This window comes from Oncorhynchus clarkii, chromosome 14, assembly GCF_045791955.1.
Source record: "Oncorhynchus clarkii lewisi isolate Uvic-CL-2024 chromosome 14, UVic_Ocla_1.0, whole genome shotgun sequence".
NCBI lineage: Eukaryota > Metazoa > Chordata > Actinopteri > Salmoniformes > Salmonidae > Oncorhynchus > Oncorhynchus clarkii.
In genome coordinates, this window is record NC_092160.1 from 22,092,501 (window position 1) to 22,111,470 (window position 18,970).

An 18,970-nucleotide genomic window follows, 5' to 3' on the forward strand; every position below is an offset into this window, starting at 1 on the left:
GATGGTCAACACATGTTCTGAGTACGCGTCCTGAATGTTAACCTGTTTAAAGGTCTTGCTCACATCTGCTATGGAGAGCATGATCACACAGTCATACGGAACAGCTGGTGCTCTCATGTAGTGTTGCTAGCCTCAAATTAAGCATAGACGATACTTAGCTCGTCGAGTAGGCTTGCTTCTAGTTGGGGTATGTACGTACGTCGTCAATGCACTTATTAGTTAAGCCAGTGAATGATGTGGGAAACTCCTCAATGCCATTGGATGAATCCCGGAACATATTCCAGTCTGTGCTAGCAAAACAGTCCTGTAGTTTAGCATCTGCTTCATCTGACCAGTTCTGTATCGAGTGTGTCACTGGTACTTCCAGTTTGAGTTTTTGCTTGTAAGCAGGAATCAGGAGGATAGAATTCTGGTCAAATTTGCCAAATGGAGGGTGAGGGAGAGCTTTGTGTGTGTGTGTGTGTGTGTGTGTGTGTGTGTGTGTGTGTGTGTGTGGGGTGGGGTGGGGTCAGGAGTGCCAGAGCCGAGGGGGTTGTGGAATTAGATATTATGTTAAGATGAGTACACCATATAGGCTGCTATACACCACCATGTCAAATCTCCAGTCATCATAATCCTGACTGTCACTCGATGTCCTCACTGTCACAGAGACTATAATATCCAGCTGTAGGTCTGAGAAAAGTGCATAGGGCCTGGTTTAGGTAAGCCAAGACGACATTCTCTAGTATCGCGACACAGCAATACATCTCCATGTACCTCAGACACAGCTCAGTTCTGACAGGGTAAATAGCCATTCACCTGATTTATCACCTTAAACAGCACTTCCCTTGCCAACATTGGTATAAAGACAGTGACCCAGGTGAACTCAAAGCCATAACTTTGAAGTTCATGCAAATGCCTCTGACATCAGTGTATGATATACGTGGAGGTCTGAGTAACACATATGATCTTACATTAAGGCTGTGGCATAGTGGTTGTTACGTCAACAGAACCAGAGTAGATGATAGAAGGAAGAGACCCAGAGAAGGGCACCCGTCAGAGGGAGGCCAGTGGAGAGAGACAAGGCCTGGGTCACACACTCCAACGGCGCCAGTAGCAATGACAAACCAGCCCTCAGCAGATCCACTAGGCTGTGTGAAAAGCTCCTTGCAATAAATACTGTATTGTTTCAGGGCTTTCACCATAAACACTCCAAACCTAATAAGCACATTGAAAAATGACACATTTTCAAACCCAGCGGGCATGCAGTTCTTGAAGAGATTGTATGGAAAGAACTGCTGATCTTTAGAGAAAGCAGAAGACCCAATCAGAGAAAACAGCAGGTCTTTTAGGAGAAAGCAGAAGACCCAATCAGAGAAAACAGCAGGTCTTTCAGAGAGAGCAGAAGACCCAATCAGAGAAAACAGCAGGTCTTTTAGAGAAAGCAGAAGACCCAATCAGAGAAAACAGCAGGTCTTTTAGAGAAAGCAGAAGACACAATCAGAGAAGACAGCAGAAGACCCAATCAGAGAAGACAGCAGAAGACCCAATCAGAGAAAACAGCAGGTCTTTTAGAGAAAGTAGAAGACCCAATCAGAGAAAACAGCAGGTCTTTTAGAGAAAGCAGAAGACCCAATCAGAGAAAACAGCAGGTCTTTTAGAGAAAGCAGAAGACCCAATCAGAGAAAACAGCAGGTCTTTTAGAGAAAGTAGAAGACCCAATCAGAGAAAACAGCAGGTCTTTTAGAGAAAGCAGAAGCTCAAAGCAGACGGCTGATCCCAGAGCAGGCCTGGGTTTGGTCCTATACGGTCTGACAGCCATCTGTCTGGGATGACTCACAGCCAGTTAGGCTACACTTTAATTCACAAACACTAAAATACACCTTCACAAGCATACACACAGTACAGATGTGATCCTTCTGGCTCTAAATGTCTCCTCTTCATCTTTTCCCAGGTTGCATTCTGCCAGGCTGTCCAATGACGAGCTGAGCTCAGCCACCCAAGGTGCCATATGAGTAGTGCATTACAGCAAAGCAGCCAGGGGGAGACACTGAACATGTGTACAGCACTAACATACAGGAATGAAGACACAGCTGGGAACCTTATCTACCTGCTACCCTTCACACCCACATGTCTGAGCTGCCACTTTTCATTTTCTGTCTCAATACCAGGAGAACAGTACACTGCGGTATCATTCTACTGCACTTACCATCCACACCCTGGGAATCAATAGAATTTTATTCAGCACAGCTCTGCTATCACTCGCTAAAGGTTAATGAAGGTGGAATTGGTTTGGAGAAGGCTAACCATTCCCTCTGCTTTTTGCAGTGTCCGTGACTTTCTTTTCACACATTTACATTTTATGGATTTTATTAATTGCACAAATATGACAGTGAATAAAATATTCCTATCACATTACTATCAACATGCTGTTTAAAAGGCTGAGATATACTACTCCAAACCCATGTCTATGTTTTTGCTTCATTTCAATATTATATATACACTTTTTTTGTACCCTTTCTTTCCCCAATTTTGTAGTTCAATTGGTAGTTACAGTCTTGTCCCATCACTGCAATTCCCGCACGGACTCGGGAGAGTCGAAAGTCGAGAGCCATGCCTCCTCCGAAACACGACCCTGCCAAGCAGCACTGCTTCTTGACACACTGCCCGGAAGCCAGCCGCACCAATGTGTCAGCGTGCATGCGCCCGGCCCGCCACAGGAGTTACTAGAGCGTGATGGGACAAAGACATCCCAGCTGGCCAAACTCTCCCCTAACGATGCGGGGCCAATTGTGCGCCGCCTCATGGGTCTCCCGGTCGCGGACGGCTGATTGAACCCAGGTCTGTAGTGACGCATCAAGAACTGCGAAGCAGTGCCTTAGACCGCTGCTCCACTCAGGGGGTCCTCAATTCAATATTGGTGTCAGGGCAACAGCCGTGTTACAATACTATAGGCCAGTGTTCCCCAACTGGCGACCCGTCTGTTCCAAATTAAAATAATTTGTCTTGCCCATCACCCTCTGAATGCCACACACACATTCTATGTCTCAGTTGTCTCAAGGCTTAAAAATCCTTCTTTAACCTGTCTCCTCCCCTTCATATACACTGCTGGATGTGGATTTAAGAGGTGACATCAATAAGGGATCAAAGCTTTCACCTGGTCAATCTATGTAATGGAATGGTGGTTCCTAAAGTTATCGTAAACAAATGTAAGTCAGGTTTGAAATTATTAGGTTTTAGTCAAATATTATTATCTGTTTGGGCTTCTTGTGGTAAATTTGCAGTCTACAAATTATTTGTAGTTATGTTCCAGCCCCATGCACATCCACTCTAAAAAATGATCTAGTTCATGATGCCTGCTGTAGGTGGTTGAAACTCATTCAACACAACCTGAGGGTTTCAGCATCAATCTACAATGTAACATAGAAACAACAAGTTTCCAACAGATTTATCCCATGTCAAAAAGGTACTCCCAATAACAGGAAGCCTTAGAGTAAGTCTAGCAGCGAAATGATGTCACTTCCCTAAAAATACTGTAGGTGTCCTACAATTCACCTGAAAGAATGAACGTGCAAGAATTGGCGGGAGACAGCTGAGTGGATTGTGGAGAGCTGAGCGCATGCATTCTGGAGATAGCCTATAGGTGTGTCCATCTTCACTATACACACACCATTTCTCTCCTGTTCTATTGGTTTTTATATCTATTTTCTTTCATGGTCCCGAAGCCAAATACACAATCCTAGTCAGCCCATCCTAGTTGTTGCATCTTTAGATTCCCCCTTTTCTAAGATTTTAATCTCAGTTAGAAACATACGTGTTATTTCATAGTTTGGATTATTCTACAAGTACACTGCTCAAAAAAATAAAAGGGAACACTAAAATAACACATCTTAGATCTGAATGAATGGAATAATCTTATTAAATATTTTTTTCTTTACATAGTTGAATGTGCTGACAACAAAATCACACAAAAATTATCAATGCAAATCAAATTTATCAACCCATGGAGGTCTGGATTTGGAATCACATTCAAAATTAAAGTGGAAAACCACACTACAGGCAGATCCAACTTTGATGTAATGTCCTTAAAACAAGTCAAAATGAGGCTCAGTAGTGTGTGTGGCCTCCACGTGCCTGTATGACCCCCCTACAACGCCTGGGCATGCTCCTGATGAGGTGGCGGATGGTCTCCTGAGGGATCTCCTCCCAGACCTGGACTAAAGCCAACTCCTGGACAGTCTGTGGTGCAACGTGGCGTTGGTGGATGGAGCGAGACATGATGTTCCAGATGTGCTCAATTGGATTCAGGTCTGGGGAACGGGCGGGCCAGTCCATAGCATCAATGCCTTCCTCTTGCAGCAACTGCTGACACACTCCAGCCACATGAGGCCTAGCATTGTCTTTCATTACGAGGAACCCAGGGCCAACCGCACCAGCATATGGTCTCACAAGGGGTCTGAGGATCTCATCTCGGTACCTAATGGCAGTCAGGTTACCTCTGGCGAGCACATGGAGGGCTGTGCGGCCCCCCAAAGAAATGCCACCCCACACCATGACTGACCCACCGCCAAACCGGTCATGCTGGAGGATGTTGCAGGCAGCAGAACGTTCTCCACAGCATCTCCAGACTCTGTCACGTCTGTCACATGTGCTCAGTGTGAACCTGCTTTAATATGTGAAGAGCACAGGGCGCCAGTGGCGAATTTGCCAATCTTGGTGTTCTCTGGCAAATGCCAAACATCCTGCACGGTGTTGGGCTGTAAGCACAACCCCCACCTGTGGACGTCGGGCCCTCATACCACCCTCGGAGTCTGTTTCTGACCGTTTGAGCAGACACATGCACATTTGTGGCCTGCTGGAGGTCATTTTGCAGGGCTCTGGCAGTGCTCCTCCTGCTCCTCCTTGCACAAAGGCGGAGGTAGCGGTCCTGCTGCTGGGTTGTTGCCCTCCTACGGCCTCCTCCACGTCTCCTGATGTACTGGCCTGACTCCTGGTAGCGCCTCCATGCTCTGGATACTACGCTGACAGACACAGCAAACGTTCTTGCCACAGCTCGCATTGATGTGCCATCCTGGATGAGCTGCACTACCTGAGCCACTTGTGTGGGTTGTAGACTCTGTCTCATGCTACCACTAGAGTGAAAGCACCGCCAGCATTCAAAAGTGACCAAAACATCAGCCAGGAAGCATAGGAACTGAGAAGTGGTGGTCCCCACCTGTAGAACCACTCCTTTATTGGGGGTGTCTTGCTAATTGCCTATAATTTCCACTTGTTGTCTATTCCATTTGCACAACAGCATGTGACATTTATTGTCAATCAATCAGTGTTGCTTCCTAAGTGGACAGTTTGATTTCACAGAAGTGTGATTGACTTGGAGTTACATTGTGTTGTTTAAGTGTTCCCTTTATTTTTTTTGAGCAGTGTAGTAAAAATAAAGAAAAACCCTGAAATTAGTAGGTGTGTCCAAACTTTTGACTGGTACTGTATGTGTCGCAAAATTTTTCAAATGGCTGGTAAATTACAATTTTCCCGGTCACCTTGTCAGGCACACACAAACACACACACACTACATATGCTCACACACATTCATATTGATGCTACACACACATTTTTTGTCAGAGTGACTTACAGGAGCAATTAAGGTTAAGTGCCTTGCTCAAGGGCATCTGCATATGTCACCTAGTCAGTTTGGGTATTTGAACCAGCGACCTTACTATTTCATTATTTTTCTTGATTGTTAACTCTGCATTGTTGGGAAAAGGGTCTTAAGTAAGCATTTCATGGTGAAATCTAGTCTACACCGGCGCATGTTACAACATGCTATACAGTATTGTTTGTTAATTTCACCTTTATTTAACCAGGTAGACCAATTGAGTACAAGTTCTCATTTACAACTGCGACCTGGCCAAGATAACGCAAAGTATAAGTAAGCTATACCATCTTGGCCATCCCCCACAGCTGTACAGTATAAGTAGGCAAAACCATCTTGGCCATCCCCCACAGCTATACAGTACAAGTAGGCAAAACCATCTTGGCCATCCCCCACAGCTATACAGTACAAGTAGGCAAAACCATCTTGGCCATCCCCCACAGCTATACAGTACAAGTAGGCTATAAAATCTTGGCCATCCCCCACAGCTATACAGTACAAGTAAGCTATACCATCTTGGCCATCCCCCACAGCTATACAGTATAAGTAGGCTATAAAATCTTGGCCATCCCCCACAGCTGTACAGTACAAGTAGGCAAAACCATCTTGGTCTTTGGTTGGTTATATAAAGACAACATCAAGAACAGCCATACAGCATGGCACGTTGTGGCTCAGCTTATGTGATGTTTAAATGCCAGATTTCCTTACCATGGATGAATGCATCCTCAACTTTACAAGGCAAAGCTATATACAAATCTTAGTGAGTTTGCTAATGAAAGCAAGCTTAATGTGCTGAAATATTTACCAGGCCCAAGACATAATGACTCCATTCTACCAGGCCCAAGACATAATGACTCCATTCTACCAGGCCCAAGACATAATGACTCCATTCTACCAGGCCCAAGACATAATGACTCCATTCTACCAGGCCCAAGACATAATGACTCCATTCTACCAGGCCCAAGACATAATGACTCCATTCTACCAGGCCCAAGACAAAGACAATGAATTAACTCTGCATTTCCATTCATACCGCACTAAATAGAACACCATAAGCCAACATTGTGTTGGGTATTCTCTAACAAAGTGTTGAGTAGGCAGGATTCCCTTTGCACTTTAACTTTCCAGGTTTTCCCAGTGTTGACTTATTAATACAATGTCGTCATAAAAGCAAAACGTTTTTTAGTTATTGCATGAATTACAAGGTGTTGAGCATGAATTCAGTTTTTCCCAGCTGATAGGCTATTAATAGAGTGTCAAAGCCATTAAAACTAACGACAGTTGCAGTGTCTGTTAGGACACCATTTACTAATGTAAGTTAACCACTTCTGCTGCTTGTTTGAGACATTAAGAAGTTTAGTGGTTTAAACTTTACTACACGGAGTAAACATCCTTTAAACATCACTGTTTGCGTCTTGGGAATCTCTCACTGCATACATTATCTCTCTCCCCCCCCCCCATCACCAGAGGAACGGTGATGCTGAGTGTGCGTGTTTCTGCGTCTAACGAGATGAATATATCCATTAGAATTCCTTAACGAGGGTAAATCCACATGGCTGCTAATTAGTCCGTGCTCCATCTTCTCACAGAGCTGGAGGACTGGACTGGTTCTTGTGATGCTAGAGAACATTAAAGCCACTAAATGTACCCAGCTCCAGATGCAGCAGATTGTCCCCATTTAACAGGTTTTCCATTAGGGAGCAGATTAATGTAACACAGCAATAATAGATATAATGGCAGTGTTCTGAAAGGCTGAGGGACCCCGGCGCTGTCGTTAATGGTAAGTCATCATTATCTAATGTTCTGTTGCTAAGCAGGTGCACGTATACAGAGCCACTCTTGAGGGTTTGCGAGGTGTGACTCACGTCTAAACCAGCGCACAGCGTGAGGTTTTAACGTGTAAGGATGTTGTTAAAAACACCATACTTTGATTAGTCACTATCTTTTTATCTCTCTAAGACACCGTAAAACAATGAGTGCTCTCTCCCCTCCAAAGGGAAATAGTGTATTAGATTTGTGTGCAGTGGCTTTTATCTAAAGTTCTCTGACTGGCTTTCATCTGAGCAGTGACATTACACACTCTCTTAAACAAACATGTTACTCAGAAAACCAGGCAGACTGACATGTCATGTACTATGAAACGTTCCATTTACGTACACCCAATCAGCCTACAATTTACAACGCAATTACGGATATTGGGACACGGTCATTCACACAGGTTTTCATAATGACGAGCACTTACACGTGAGCCAATATTTTATTTGTCTCTCTGTGCGTATATCTACAGGACAAGACTGACACTCTATCCAAGGTTTATCGGTCATTCACCCTTTCAATAGGCTACATTCATTAAAACAGAGCTTTTCGAGGTCTGTTAGATGTCTCGGACTGAAATTGAGAATACTGTCCCATAAATGACCATAAGATCTCATCCCCGTTCGTGGTTTCTTTCTTCGTCTTCGTAAGTGAACTCAGGATAAAAAACGTCTAGGGTCAAGTTAACCTGTCAGTAAATTATACCATGAACGCCTGAACACGCAACACACTAGAGCATATGCTGAGGCAAGAGAGCATTGAAGTGTGTTGATTCTCCTCAGGTTATCTGTCGCTCTAGTCAATTTCAGTGCAACTGTTCATAGACTAACATTGTTCTGCACAAACACCATGTTTATTAAATACACATCGAACGTGTCCTTATGTACCTCCATCAATCTAAACCTACTCACGGTCTTCATGTCTAGCTCTGGGTTGGTAACGACGCAGAATAATTCAGAATAATATTAATTAGTGAGAACTGAAACTCACGAGAAAGGGTCATTTATTGAAAATTTTGCACAAAGACGAATGCTAAAAAGAGTGGTTTATTAACACTGACAATTAATCCTGACCAATTAAGGTCACCAAGACAGCAGAAAACACACAGCAACACCTCTGTCTTAAGGCCCTTCTCATTCTACTTGTCATAATGCAATTAATTAGAGACATTCTTTAATTAGAATGCACAGCCACTGATTAAAACTAGGCCTCATTTAGTAATGAAAAAGTCAACACACACATGAAAGCGGGGGCGCACGCACACTTCCTCTCAGCACATTACCCTCCGTGTGACAGATCACTCCGTGAGAGATGCCTGAAGGCATTTCTGAGCATTGATTGGCAGGTGCTGTAGGCATAGTAACAGCCAGGCTAAGGTGTGAGAGCTGCAATCCCAGCAGACCACAATCCTGCAGATTTTAGACAGACAGGCCTGACCTCCACAGGACTAACTGGCAATAAGGCCCTCAGGATGGAAAACATGACATTTTACCAAGTAGACCTCACTTTAAATGATTCTCCCAGTCTCATAGTATAAAATGCATAGGTACAACTGATGTACACCTCAATTGTAACAGTTTTTTATTGTACCTGGAGGAAGAGCTGTGTAGTGTTATGTACTTCTTATATACTGCAGTAATATGACAGTACTATACTGCCCTACCAAGCAAAAAGGCAGTAACTGCTCATTTGGTCGAAAACTAGATCATGTCATTTTTGCTACATTAAATACATGCGTAATCATGTGGACAAGTATCCTGCCTCTATTGTATTGTGTTTTGGATAAAATGGGGGTCATGTTAGCAGTAACATCACAGTTACTGTGAAACCAAGGTAAATAAAGCAATTTCTCTCAGTTCCACACTATGAGCGGTTACTGCCTTTTTGCTTGGTAGGAAAGTATAGTACCTGGAGGCAGAGCTGTGCAGTGTTATGTACTTCTTACATACTGCAGTAATATGACAGTACTATAGTACCTGGAGGCAGAGCTGTGTAGTGTTATGTACTTCTTACATACTGCAGTAATATGACAGTAATATAAAACCTGGAGACAGAGCTGTGTAGTGTTATGTACTTCTTATATACCGCAGTAATATGACAGTACTATAGTACCTGGGGGCAGGCTGGGTCTCTTCCTCTTAATGCTCTTCTCAGCTCCGTTCTCCAGGGGACAGTCTGACACCAGCGGCACGTTTGAGTTGCTGAACTGCAGGGGTTCGTTGTTGGAGGACGGGTCAAAGGACAACGGGTTCAGTCCTGAAACACAACAGAAACACAACAAGCAGCCATGTTCAACCAGATGGACCATAGATCTATAAACCACAACAGAAACACAACAAGCAGCCCTGTTCAACCAGATGGACCATAGATCTATAAACCACAACAGAAACACAACAAGCAGACATGTTAAACCAGATAGACCATAGATCTATAAACCACAACAGAAACACAACAAGCAGACATGTTAAACCAGATAGACCATAGATCTATAAACCACAACAGATACACAAGCAGCCATGTTCAACCAGATGTACCATAGATCTATAAACCACAACAGATACACAAGCAGCCATGTTAAACCAGATAGACCATAGATCTATAAACCACAACAAGCAGACATGTTCAACCAGATAGACCATAGATCTATAAACCACAACAGAAACACAACAAGCAGACATGTTCAACCAGATTAATCTTGAGTTAGACACTATTGTTTAACACATTCACAATATATCCACAGAGCAGAGTACATAGGCTACAAAAATGTAATATGTGGAGAGAAATGTATGCCACAGACTGTTTGACCTCGGAGAAGTCTAAACTAAAGAAAACAGACTGTGGAAATACAACTCTATTCAACCATAAGAAACCATATGTTCAGGATCTAACAAAGTCCGGAGTTAGCATACTTCACTTCTTGAAGGAAACACCTTAGAGAGCCCTACAACTTAACACTACGTCAGAATCTCCAGAGTTCTGTCTCTCTGTTCAGGTCTTTAGACACTGGGGACACTAGGGAGCATCTCAGAACCAATAACAGAGTTTCTGAACATCTTTTCTGGTCTCTTTTCTAATTTAGCGGTTTAATTTCTATCCCAGTATATTTCTGTCCTGAGAGGAACCAAGATAGGATTAAACACACAAAGACCCCTGTGAGTTATGAACCCACCACACACTCTTCATAGAAGTCTAGTATCTAAAGTGACTACCATTAGTTGTGAACCCACCACACACTCTTCATAGAAGTCTAGTATCTAAAGTGACTACAGGCTCCAAAATAGCAATGAGCCAATCTGTCCAACAGCTCCAAGCAGACAGTCCCTTCCTAAAACCAGTTCTATTCCTCCCACAGATGGGTAGCGTCTTTCAGAGCAGCCTTTAAAGAACGGGTCGATGTGGCGTCGCGACGTGTCAGACTAAACATATAATTATTTCATGAATTGGCCAAGTGCAACTGTGCTCTCAGCTTAGCAGTGGTGTCTCTGCTCGGTTTGGCAGCTGCGCGGGTGGGAGAGAGAAGCCTGTGTGCTTCGCGGATTACCAGATATTTTTCCTGTAGTTTTATTGAAGATCACGCTGCAGCGCTGTCGTTCAGCAGCAGATGGTGCACTGTCAGACACTTACTTGTCATTCCCACAGGCCATCAGTCACCACTGTCATCAAATGGATGTTAGCCACCAGTTCTGACTGAGCTCAAACGTCATGAAAACGCAAATACAGCTTGGAGTTGGTTTCATACAAACTTTGATAAATAACGAGGAGCACACACAATGTGTTTTGTGCGGGGGAGTGCTTAATAATGAGTCTCTCAAAACAAATTAAAACAACACATCCTGACAAAACATCCACAGCATGACAGTAAACCCAGGAAGTTATTTCAGAACAGGACAGAATGTTTCAGGAAACGGTGCTTCGACAGTGGAAAGTAAGTCAGCTAGCAAGGAATTGTCGTCATTTTATAACAGGTGATGAGAAGAAATAAGGGAGTACTCTCTCATAGTAGATGGGAGTTTTTCTTTCAAACAATCCCCTTGTACACAGCTAATAGCTAGCTACTGCAACCCTAAGTAACACTACAAAAATGTAGGCCTACTGTACAGCTTACTGTAGAAATTATTGTTGAAAACAAGTCTAGGTTGGAACTGTTGCTGTTTAAATACAAGTGGAATAATCTGATTGAAATATATTGGGAGTATATATAGTGGAATAAACTGATTGAAGCAATAGGCTTTTTGAGGCAAACACTCATAGTTCTGGGTCAGTTTGGCACCACATACCTATGTGAGTCAGAGTTCTCCACTCTAGATTACTTAAAAAACAAGTACAGAAAAAGACTCACCTCAGGGTTGCACTGACTAGACCTGCTTGTTGAAAACTTCAACCCGCCACACCCCTCTCATTAGGACTGTGTGTTTTCTGGTCAACATCTGTGTGATGTGATCAGTTTCTTCCAGTTCAGAATAAAACAGGATTTGTTGTATTTTAAAAGCAACAGTTCCAACCAATACCTTTTTTTCAACAATTTCTACAGTAGGATGCACAGTGGGCCTGATCATTCATCTGAACTGTTACTTAGGGTTGTACTATCAAACAAATGAGCCTGTGTGTGTTCTGTTATACATCCGTGTGATGTGATCAGTTTTTTACTGTTCAGAATTAAAATGATGTATTATATTTTAACAGCAACAGTTCCAACCTAGAGATGTGTTTGTGATGTGGAAAAATAAACATGAATTGCTATTTACAGTGGGGAGAACAAGTATTTGATACACTGCCGATTTTGCAGGTTTTCCCACTTACAAAGCATGTAGAGGTCTGTAATTTTTATCATAGGTACACTTCATCTGTGAGAGACGGAATCTAAAACAAAAATCAAGAAAATCACATTGTATGATTTTTAAGTAATTCATTTACATTTTATTGCATGACATAAGTATTTGATCACCTACCAACCAGTAAGAATTCCATCTCTCACAGACCTTAGTTAGTTTTTATTTAAGAAGCAATCCTGTTCTCCACTCGTTACCTGTATTAACTGCACCTGTTTGAACTCATTACCTGTATAAAAGACACCTGTCCACACACTCAATCAAACAGACTCCAACCTCTCCACTATGGCCAAGACCAGAGAGCTGTGTAAGGACATCAGGGATAAAATTGTAGACTTGCACAAGGCTGGGATGGGCTACAGGACAATAGGCAAGCAGCTTGGTGAGAAGTCAACAACTGTTGGCGCAATTATTAGAAAATGGAAGCAGTTCAAGATGACGGTCAATCACCCTTGGTCTGGGGCTCCATGCAAGATCTCACCTCGCGGGGCATCAATGATCACGAGGAATGTGAGGGATCAGCCCAGAACTACACGGCAGGACCTGGTCAATGACCTGAAGAGAGCTGGGACCACAGTCTCAAAGAAAACCATTCGTAACACACTACACCGTCATGGATTAAAATCCTGCAGCACACTCAAGGTCCCCCTGCTCAAGTCAGTGCATGTCCTGGCCCGTCTGAAGTTTGCCAATGACCATCTGGATGATCCAGAGGAGGAATGGGAGGAGATCATGTGGTCTGATGAGACAAAAATAGAGCTTTTTGGTCTAAACTCCACTCGCCGTGTTTGGAGGAAGAAGGATGAGTACAACCCCAAGAACACCATCCCAACCGTGAAGCATGGAGGTGGAAACATCATTCTTTGGGACTGCTTTTCTGCAAAGGGGAAAGGACGATTGCACCATATTGAGGGGAGGATGGATGGGGCCATGTATCGAGAGATCTTGGCCAACAACCTCCTTCCCTCAGTAAGAGCATTGAAGATGGGTTGTGGATGGGTCTTCCAGCATGACAACGACCCGATACACACAGCTAGGGGAACTAAGGAGTGGCTCCGTAAGAAGCATCTCAAGGTCCTGGAGTGGCCTAGCCAGTCTCCAGACCTGAACCCAATAGAAAATCTTTGGAGGGAGCTGAAAGTCCGTATTGCCCAGCGACAGCCCCAAAACCTGAAGGATCTGGAGAAGGTCTGTATGGAGGAGTGGGCCAAATTCCCTGCTGCAGTGTGTGCAAACCTGGTCAAGAACTACAGGAAACATATGATCTCTGTAATTGCAAACAAAGGTTTCTGTACCAAATATTAAGTTCTGCTTTTCTGATGTATCAAATACTTATGTCCTGCAATAAAATTAATTACTTAAAAATCAAACAATGTGATTTTCTGGATTTTTGTTTTCGATTCAGTCTCTCACAGTTGAAGTGTACCTATGATAAAAATTACAGACCTCTACATGCTTTGTAAGTAGGAAAACCTGCAAAATCGGCAGTGTATCAAATACTTGTTCTCCCCACTGTATATGGGTATTTCATTGATATTTGTTTTTGTATTTATTGTATTTGTTTTAGGGATAAGGACAAATAAATGTACTGATAATTCCGTACAGTTGCATGTTTTCACAAGCTTGGGTCCCAGGAAATCACAGAATTTCTAATTTGGGACCCAGGATGAACATGTTGAAGAACCCCTGATCCAGAGAATAAAGCAATAAGGAGAGTAGTGGCTGATGAATTATGGAAACAATATCAATGTGGATATTGCCCCAAAATCCCAGGAAACAATAAACTAATTCAATTGTGTTCCGAGCCTAATATATCAGGGATTTCCACTTTTCTAACTGGACGTGTGTTATTTGTAACTCAGAACAGGGTCAGGGAGAGACCAGCCCGGTTCTCATGAAAAATGCATTAATTATCTAGGTTTACAATGGTTTTGCTAGACTTTGTTGTCAGACAAAAAATATCTGAAAATATAGAATAGCAGACTGGTCTGTGTCAGAGAGATCCATCTCAGTTCTGCAGAAGAACACACAGAGCTCAGGAAAAACATACAGTTGAAATCGGAAGTTCACATAAACAAGTTTTAATGACTCCAACCAAAGTGTTTCAACCACTCAACAAATTTCTTGTTAAAACTTCTTAGGGCTTGCAATCCCGTTAACGGGATGATATGACAACAGCCAGTGAAAGTGTAGGGCGTCAAATTGGAAACAGAAATATCATAATTAAAATTCCTCAAACTTACATGCATTTTATACCGTTTTAAAGGTAATCTTGTTGTTAAACCCACCACAGTGTCCGATTTCAAATAGGCTTTACGGCAAAAGCACCACAAATGATTATGTTAGGTCACCACCAAGCCACAGAAAACAGCCATTTTTCCAGACAGTCACAAAAAGCACAAATAGAGATAAAATGAATCACTAACCTATGATGATCTTCATCAGATGACACTCATAGGACAAAGATTGTACTTTTTGGAGAAATGTCCTCTGGTCTGATCAAACAAAACTAGAACTGTTTGGCCATAATGACCATCGTAATGTTTGGAGGAAAAAGGGGGACGCTTGCAAGCCGAAGAACACCATCCCAACCGTGAAGCACGGGGGTGGCAGCCTCATGTTGTGACCAAGCTTTAACTTCCTGACTGATGTCTTGATGTTGCTTCAATATATCCACATAATCTTCCTGTCTCATGATTCCATCTATTTTGGCAAGTGCTGCAGCATAACACTCCCACAACATGATGCAGCCACCCCCATGCTTCACGGTCGGGATGGTGTTCTTTGGCTTGCAAGCCTCCCACTTTTTCCTCCAAACATTACGATGGTCATTATGGCCAAAAAGTTATATTTTGTTTCATCCGACCAGAGGACATTTCTCCAAAATGTACGATCTTTGACCCCACATGAAGTCGCAAACCGTAGTCTAGCTTTTTTATGTTGGTATTGGAGCAGTGGCTTCATCCTTGCTGAGTGGCCTTTTAGGTTATGTCGATATCGTTCTCGTTTTACTGTGGATATAGATACTTTTGTACCGGTTTCCTCCAGCATCTTCTCAAGGTCCTTTGCTGTTGTTCTGGGATTGATTTGCACTTTCGCACCAAAGCACATTCATCTCTAGGAGGCAGAACTCGTATCCTTCTTGAGTGGTGTGATGGCTGCATGGTCCCATGGTGTTTATACTTGCATACTATTGTTTGTACAGATGAATGTGGTAGCTTCAGGCATTTGGAAATGCGAGAATAAATGATGAACTGAAGAAGGAAATTGGTCACTGGCTTCCAATCAGTACTGCTTTTGTGGGGGTACAATCAGTGTCCTTTTGGCAGGTAGAATTGACTTCCTTAGACATGCAAATGCCCTTAGGTAACAGATTTCCTGCAAGCAAGCTAGAAAGGAATGCTCAATTCTTTATATGAGCAAACACTTAACTGAAGTTACCCTACACGAGCAAAAGTATGTGGACACCTGATTGAACATCTCATTCCAAAATTATGGCCTTTAATATGGAGTTGGTCCCTTCTTTGCTGCTATAACAGCTTCCACTCTTCTGGGAAGGCTTTCCACTAGATGTTGGAACATTGCTGCAGGGACTTGCTTCCATTCAGCCACAAGAGCCTTAGTGAGGTTGGGCACCGATTCTGGCCGATTAGACCGGGCTCACAGTGGCCTTTCCATTTCATCCCAAAGGTTTTTGATGGTGTTGAGGTGAGTGCACTGTGCAGGCCAGTCAAGTTCTTCCACAAACCATTTTTGTATGGACCTCGCTTTGGGTGTTGGGCTGAAAGAGGAAAGGGCCTACCCCAAACTGTTGCCACAAAGTTGGAAGCACAGAATCGTTAGAATGTTGTAGGGTTAAGATCTCTTCACTGGACCTAAGGGCCGGACTGCCAGGTGGTGAAGTCTCATCACTCCAGAGAAGTCCAGAGTCCAACACCGCTCCAGCCGACGCTTGGCATTACACATTACACACTTAGGCTTCTGTGCGGCTGCATTACATGAAGCTCCCAACGAACAGTTCTTGTGCTTCCAGAGGCAGTTTGGAACTCGGTAGTGAGCGTTGCAACTAAGGACAAACAATTTTTAAGCTCTACGCGCTTCAGCACTCGGCGGTCCCGTTCTGTGAGCTTGTGTGGCCTACCACTTTGCGGCTGAGCCGTTGTTGCTCCAGGACATTTCCAATTTACAATAACACCCCTTACAGTTGACAGTTGACCAGGGCAGCTCTAGCAGGGCAGAAATTTGATGAACTAACTTGTTGGAAAGGTGATATTTATTTTACCTTTATTTAACTAGGCAAGTCAGTTAAGAACAAACTCTTATTTTCAATGACGGCCTAGGAACTGCCTGTTCAGGGGCAGAACGACAGATTTGTACCTTGTCAGCTCGGGGGTTTGAACTTGAAACCTTCCGGTTACTAGTCCAACGCTCTAACCACTAGGCTACCCTGCCGCCCCATGAAGGTGTCATGTGCTCTTCAGTATGCGCCATTCTACTGCCAATGTTTGTCTCCGGAGATTGCATGGCTGTGTGTTAGATTTTACACACCTGTCAGCAACTGGTGTGGCTGAAATAGCCAAATCCCCTCATTTGAAGGGGTCTACACATACTTTTAGATATAGTGTACATTACAGATTAATTCACATTTCAATTAACATAAAACCGTCTGTTTATCTGATTGGATTAGTCAATAGCAACTTCAGATGTGGTTATATCAAGTCAGTCAGATTACCATAAAAACAGTGCATTTGTAGTAAAACTCAAACTCTCCTCCATTTGAAAGAAAACAAAAGAACCAGAATTTAAATATTTTTCAAGAACAATTTAAGTTAAATCAAAACAACTTTCAAGCAACTGATTTTCAAATTGCTTGTGAAACCAGTTGCTTGAAAGTTGTTTTGATTTAACTTAAATTGTTCTTGAAAAATATTAAAATTCTGGTTTAGCATCTCAGTTTACAGCACCCAACATTAGCATACCAATGGTAAGGTCATGTTGTGACAAAGCAATGACTTTTCATAGCACACAGACACACACTTAGCCATATGCACCCCGCATGCGTCTTCACAGGAGTCATTACATTCAGTCTAACACTCTGTATACAGCAAAGAAAAGTAACCTACATCGCCATCTCAAAGGAATATAGAAATGATTAAACACCCCATAACCAACATCCTACGTTTCAGGAGAAGCAGAACAGACGGTCTGCACAACCCCAAACGTCTCTGCATCGTATGACCACTTCTGGACAAGACTTACAATACCTAACTGAATAGTTGGTTCTACTCTGTGGGCCGGCAGGCTGCCTAAAATGTGCAGGAGGACTTCCTCTGCCTAGGTTCCAACAGGCCATACAAAATTCACAACAACCCTTTGTTGGCTGTTTGGGATTAGCCTCTGTACCCATCTCAATAGCTGCAATAGGAGCCCACTCAGTATCTTGGCTCACTCGCACACCAGAGAGCAGCGTGAACACACACCACACCCCTTGGCTGGACAGACTGTGTCCATCTCGCTATCTGAATCCAAGACCGACAAATCCATTTGGAGCCTACTTTGCGCTCTGATGTCTTCTGGGACTTCACAGTCGTATCAAGCATGTTCAACGCGAGTTTGCTGTGTCGTAATTCATTCTTCCAAAAAAAAACAACAAGCTCTAGGATGAACATCTTAGATGTGCTCCTTATGCATGCCAATATAATGCCAGTAATGAAGAATTTCATCCGTAGTCAAATAAAATGTAAGTTGATACAAGATTGCCATAACTCAATTGCTTGTATATTCGCCACTACGTATTCATTATATATCAGTGAATAAACACATTTAGTCCAAAGTTGAACTGGCAATATATTGGCATGCATAAGGAACACATCTAAGACGTTCATCCTAGAGCTTGTTAAGATAATACTTATGGTTGGGCTGCCTTACAGAACTATAAAAAGCATATGCATGACCATGGTAGCAATTGAAAAAGAACACTGGGGATTATGGGGAAATTAGCAGACCAAAGGTGAAGACAACAGTTAACCTGCCAAGAATGAATCCAAACATTACACTGCTGACTTTGTGCATTTTACATGCATTTGTCAATAACGAAATCTGAAAGTACTCCGGATACATTAAACAACAAGGTATTTCAAGGCACTTTTATGACTCAAGGAAAGAGCCTTCAACTATAAGGTCCTTTGTTGAGGATCTTCTAGCTTTGCCAATGAGGAACTGAAGCAAGCACACTTGTTTGGAACACAGCCCTGCATCCCCACCATCACACAATTACTGTTGTTAACGCCATCCAAAAGCAGTCCATTTTTAAATCGCAATCTGGGTCAGGTGCCCTTGTTTTAAAAGCTTATTCTATGGCCAACATGGCTTGCTCAGTTCTAAAATAACATGGTACAGTGTTCGTTGTTCAAAAGGCACTTCAGACAGATTGTCATTTTGGTGCGCATAGAATTGAGTCATGAGAGCATTCCGCAGCCGTGTTAGCTGTGTTCCGCGGCTAATTCTGTTCAGGACAACCCAGGGTATAACAAATGTCATCCTTGTAACTGTGGATCAAACATAGTGATCATGAATGTTGACACCGTAAATTACATGAGTTTTCAAATATGGAAACGTGAAGTGCACATTTGGACTCACGGGTGTGTGGTTTGCTTGTATTAAGCTTGGGCAGTATTTAAATCATCATACTGACCTC

The 18,970-nt window shown here is 42.9% G+C and overlaps 1 protein-coding gene across 9 annotated transcripts in view; it reads right to left on the reverse strand.

Annotated features, from left to right (window-relative positions):
- The window catches only part of LOC139366415 (ecto-NOX disulfide-thiol exchanger 2-like), a 286,381-nt gene that overhangs the window by 134,178 nt on the left and 133,233 nt on the right, over positions 1 to 18,970 (reverse strand). For 8 of the 9 annotated variants that reach the window (XR_011626759.1, XR_011626758.1, XM_071103873.1 and 5 more), the window contains one exon: positions 9,557 to 9,700. The exons of the other annotated variant lie outside the window; for it this stretch is intronic. Coding sequence is in view for 5 of the 8 variants with exons in the window: in XM_071103873.1 (XP_070959974.1) it covers positions 9,557 to 9,700 (144 nt within the window). In the remaining 3 variants the exon portion in view is untranslated. The remainder of the gene's footprint in view (positions 1 to 9,556; positions 9,701 to 18,970) is intronic. 9 annotated transcript variants of the gene reach the window in all.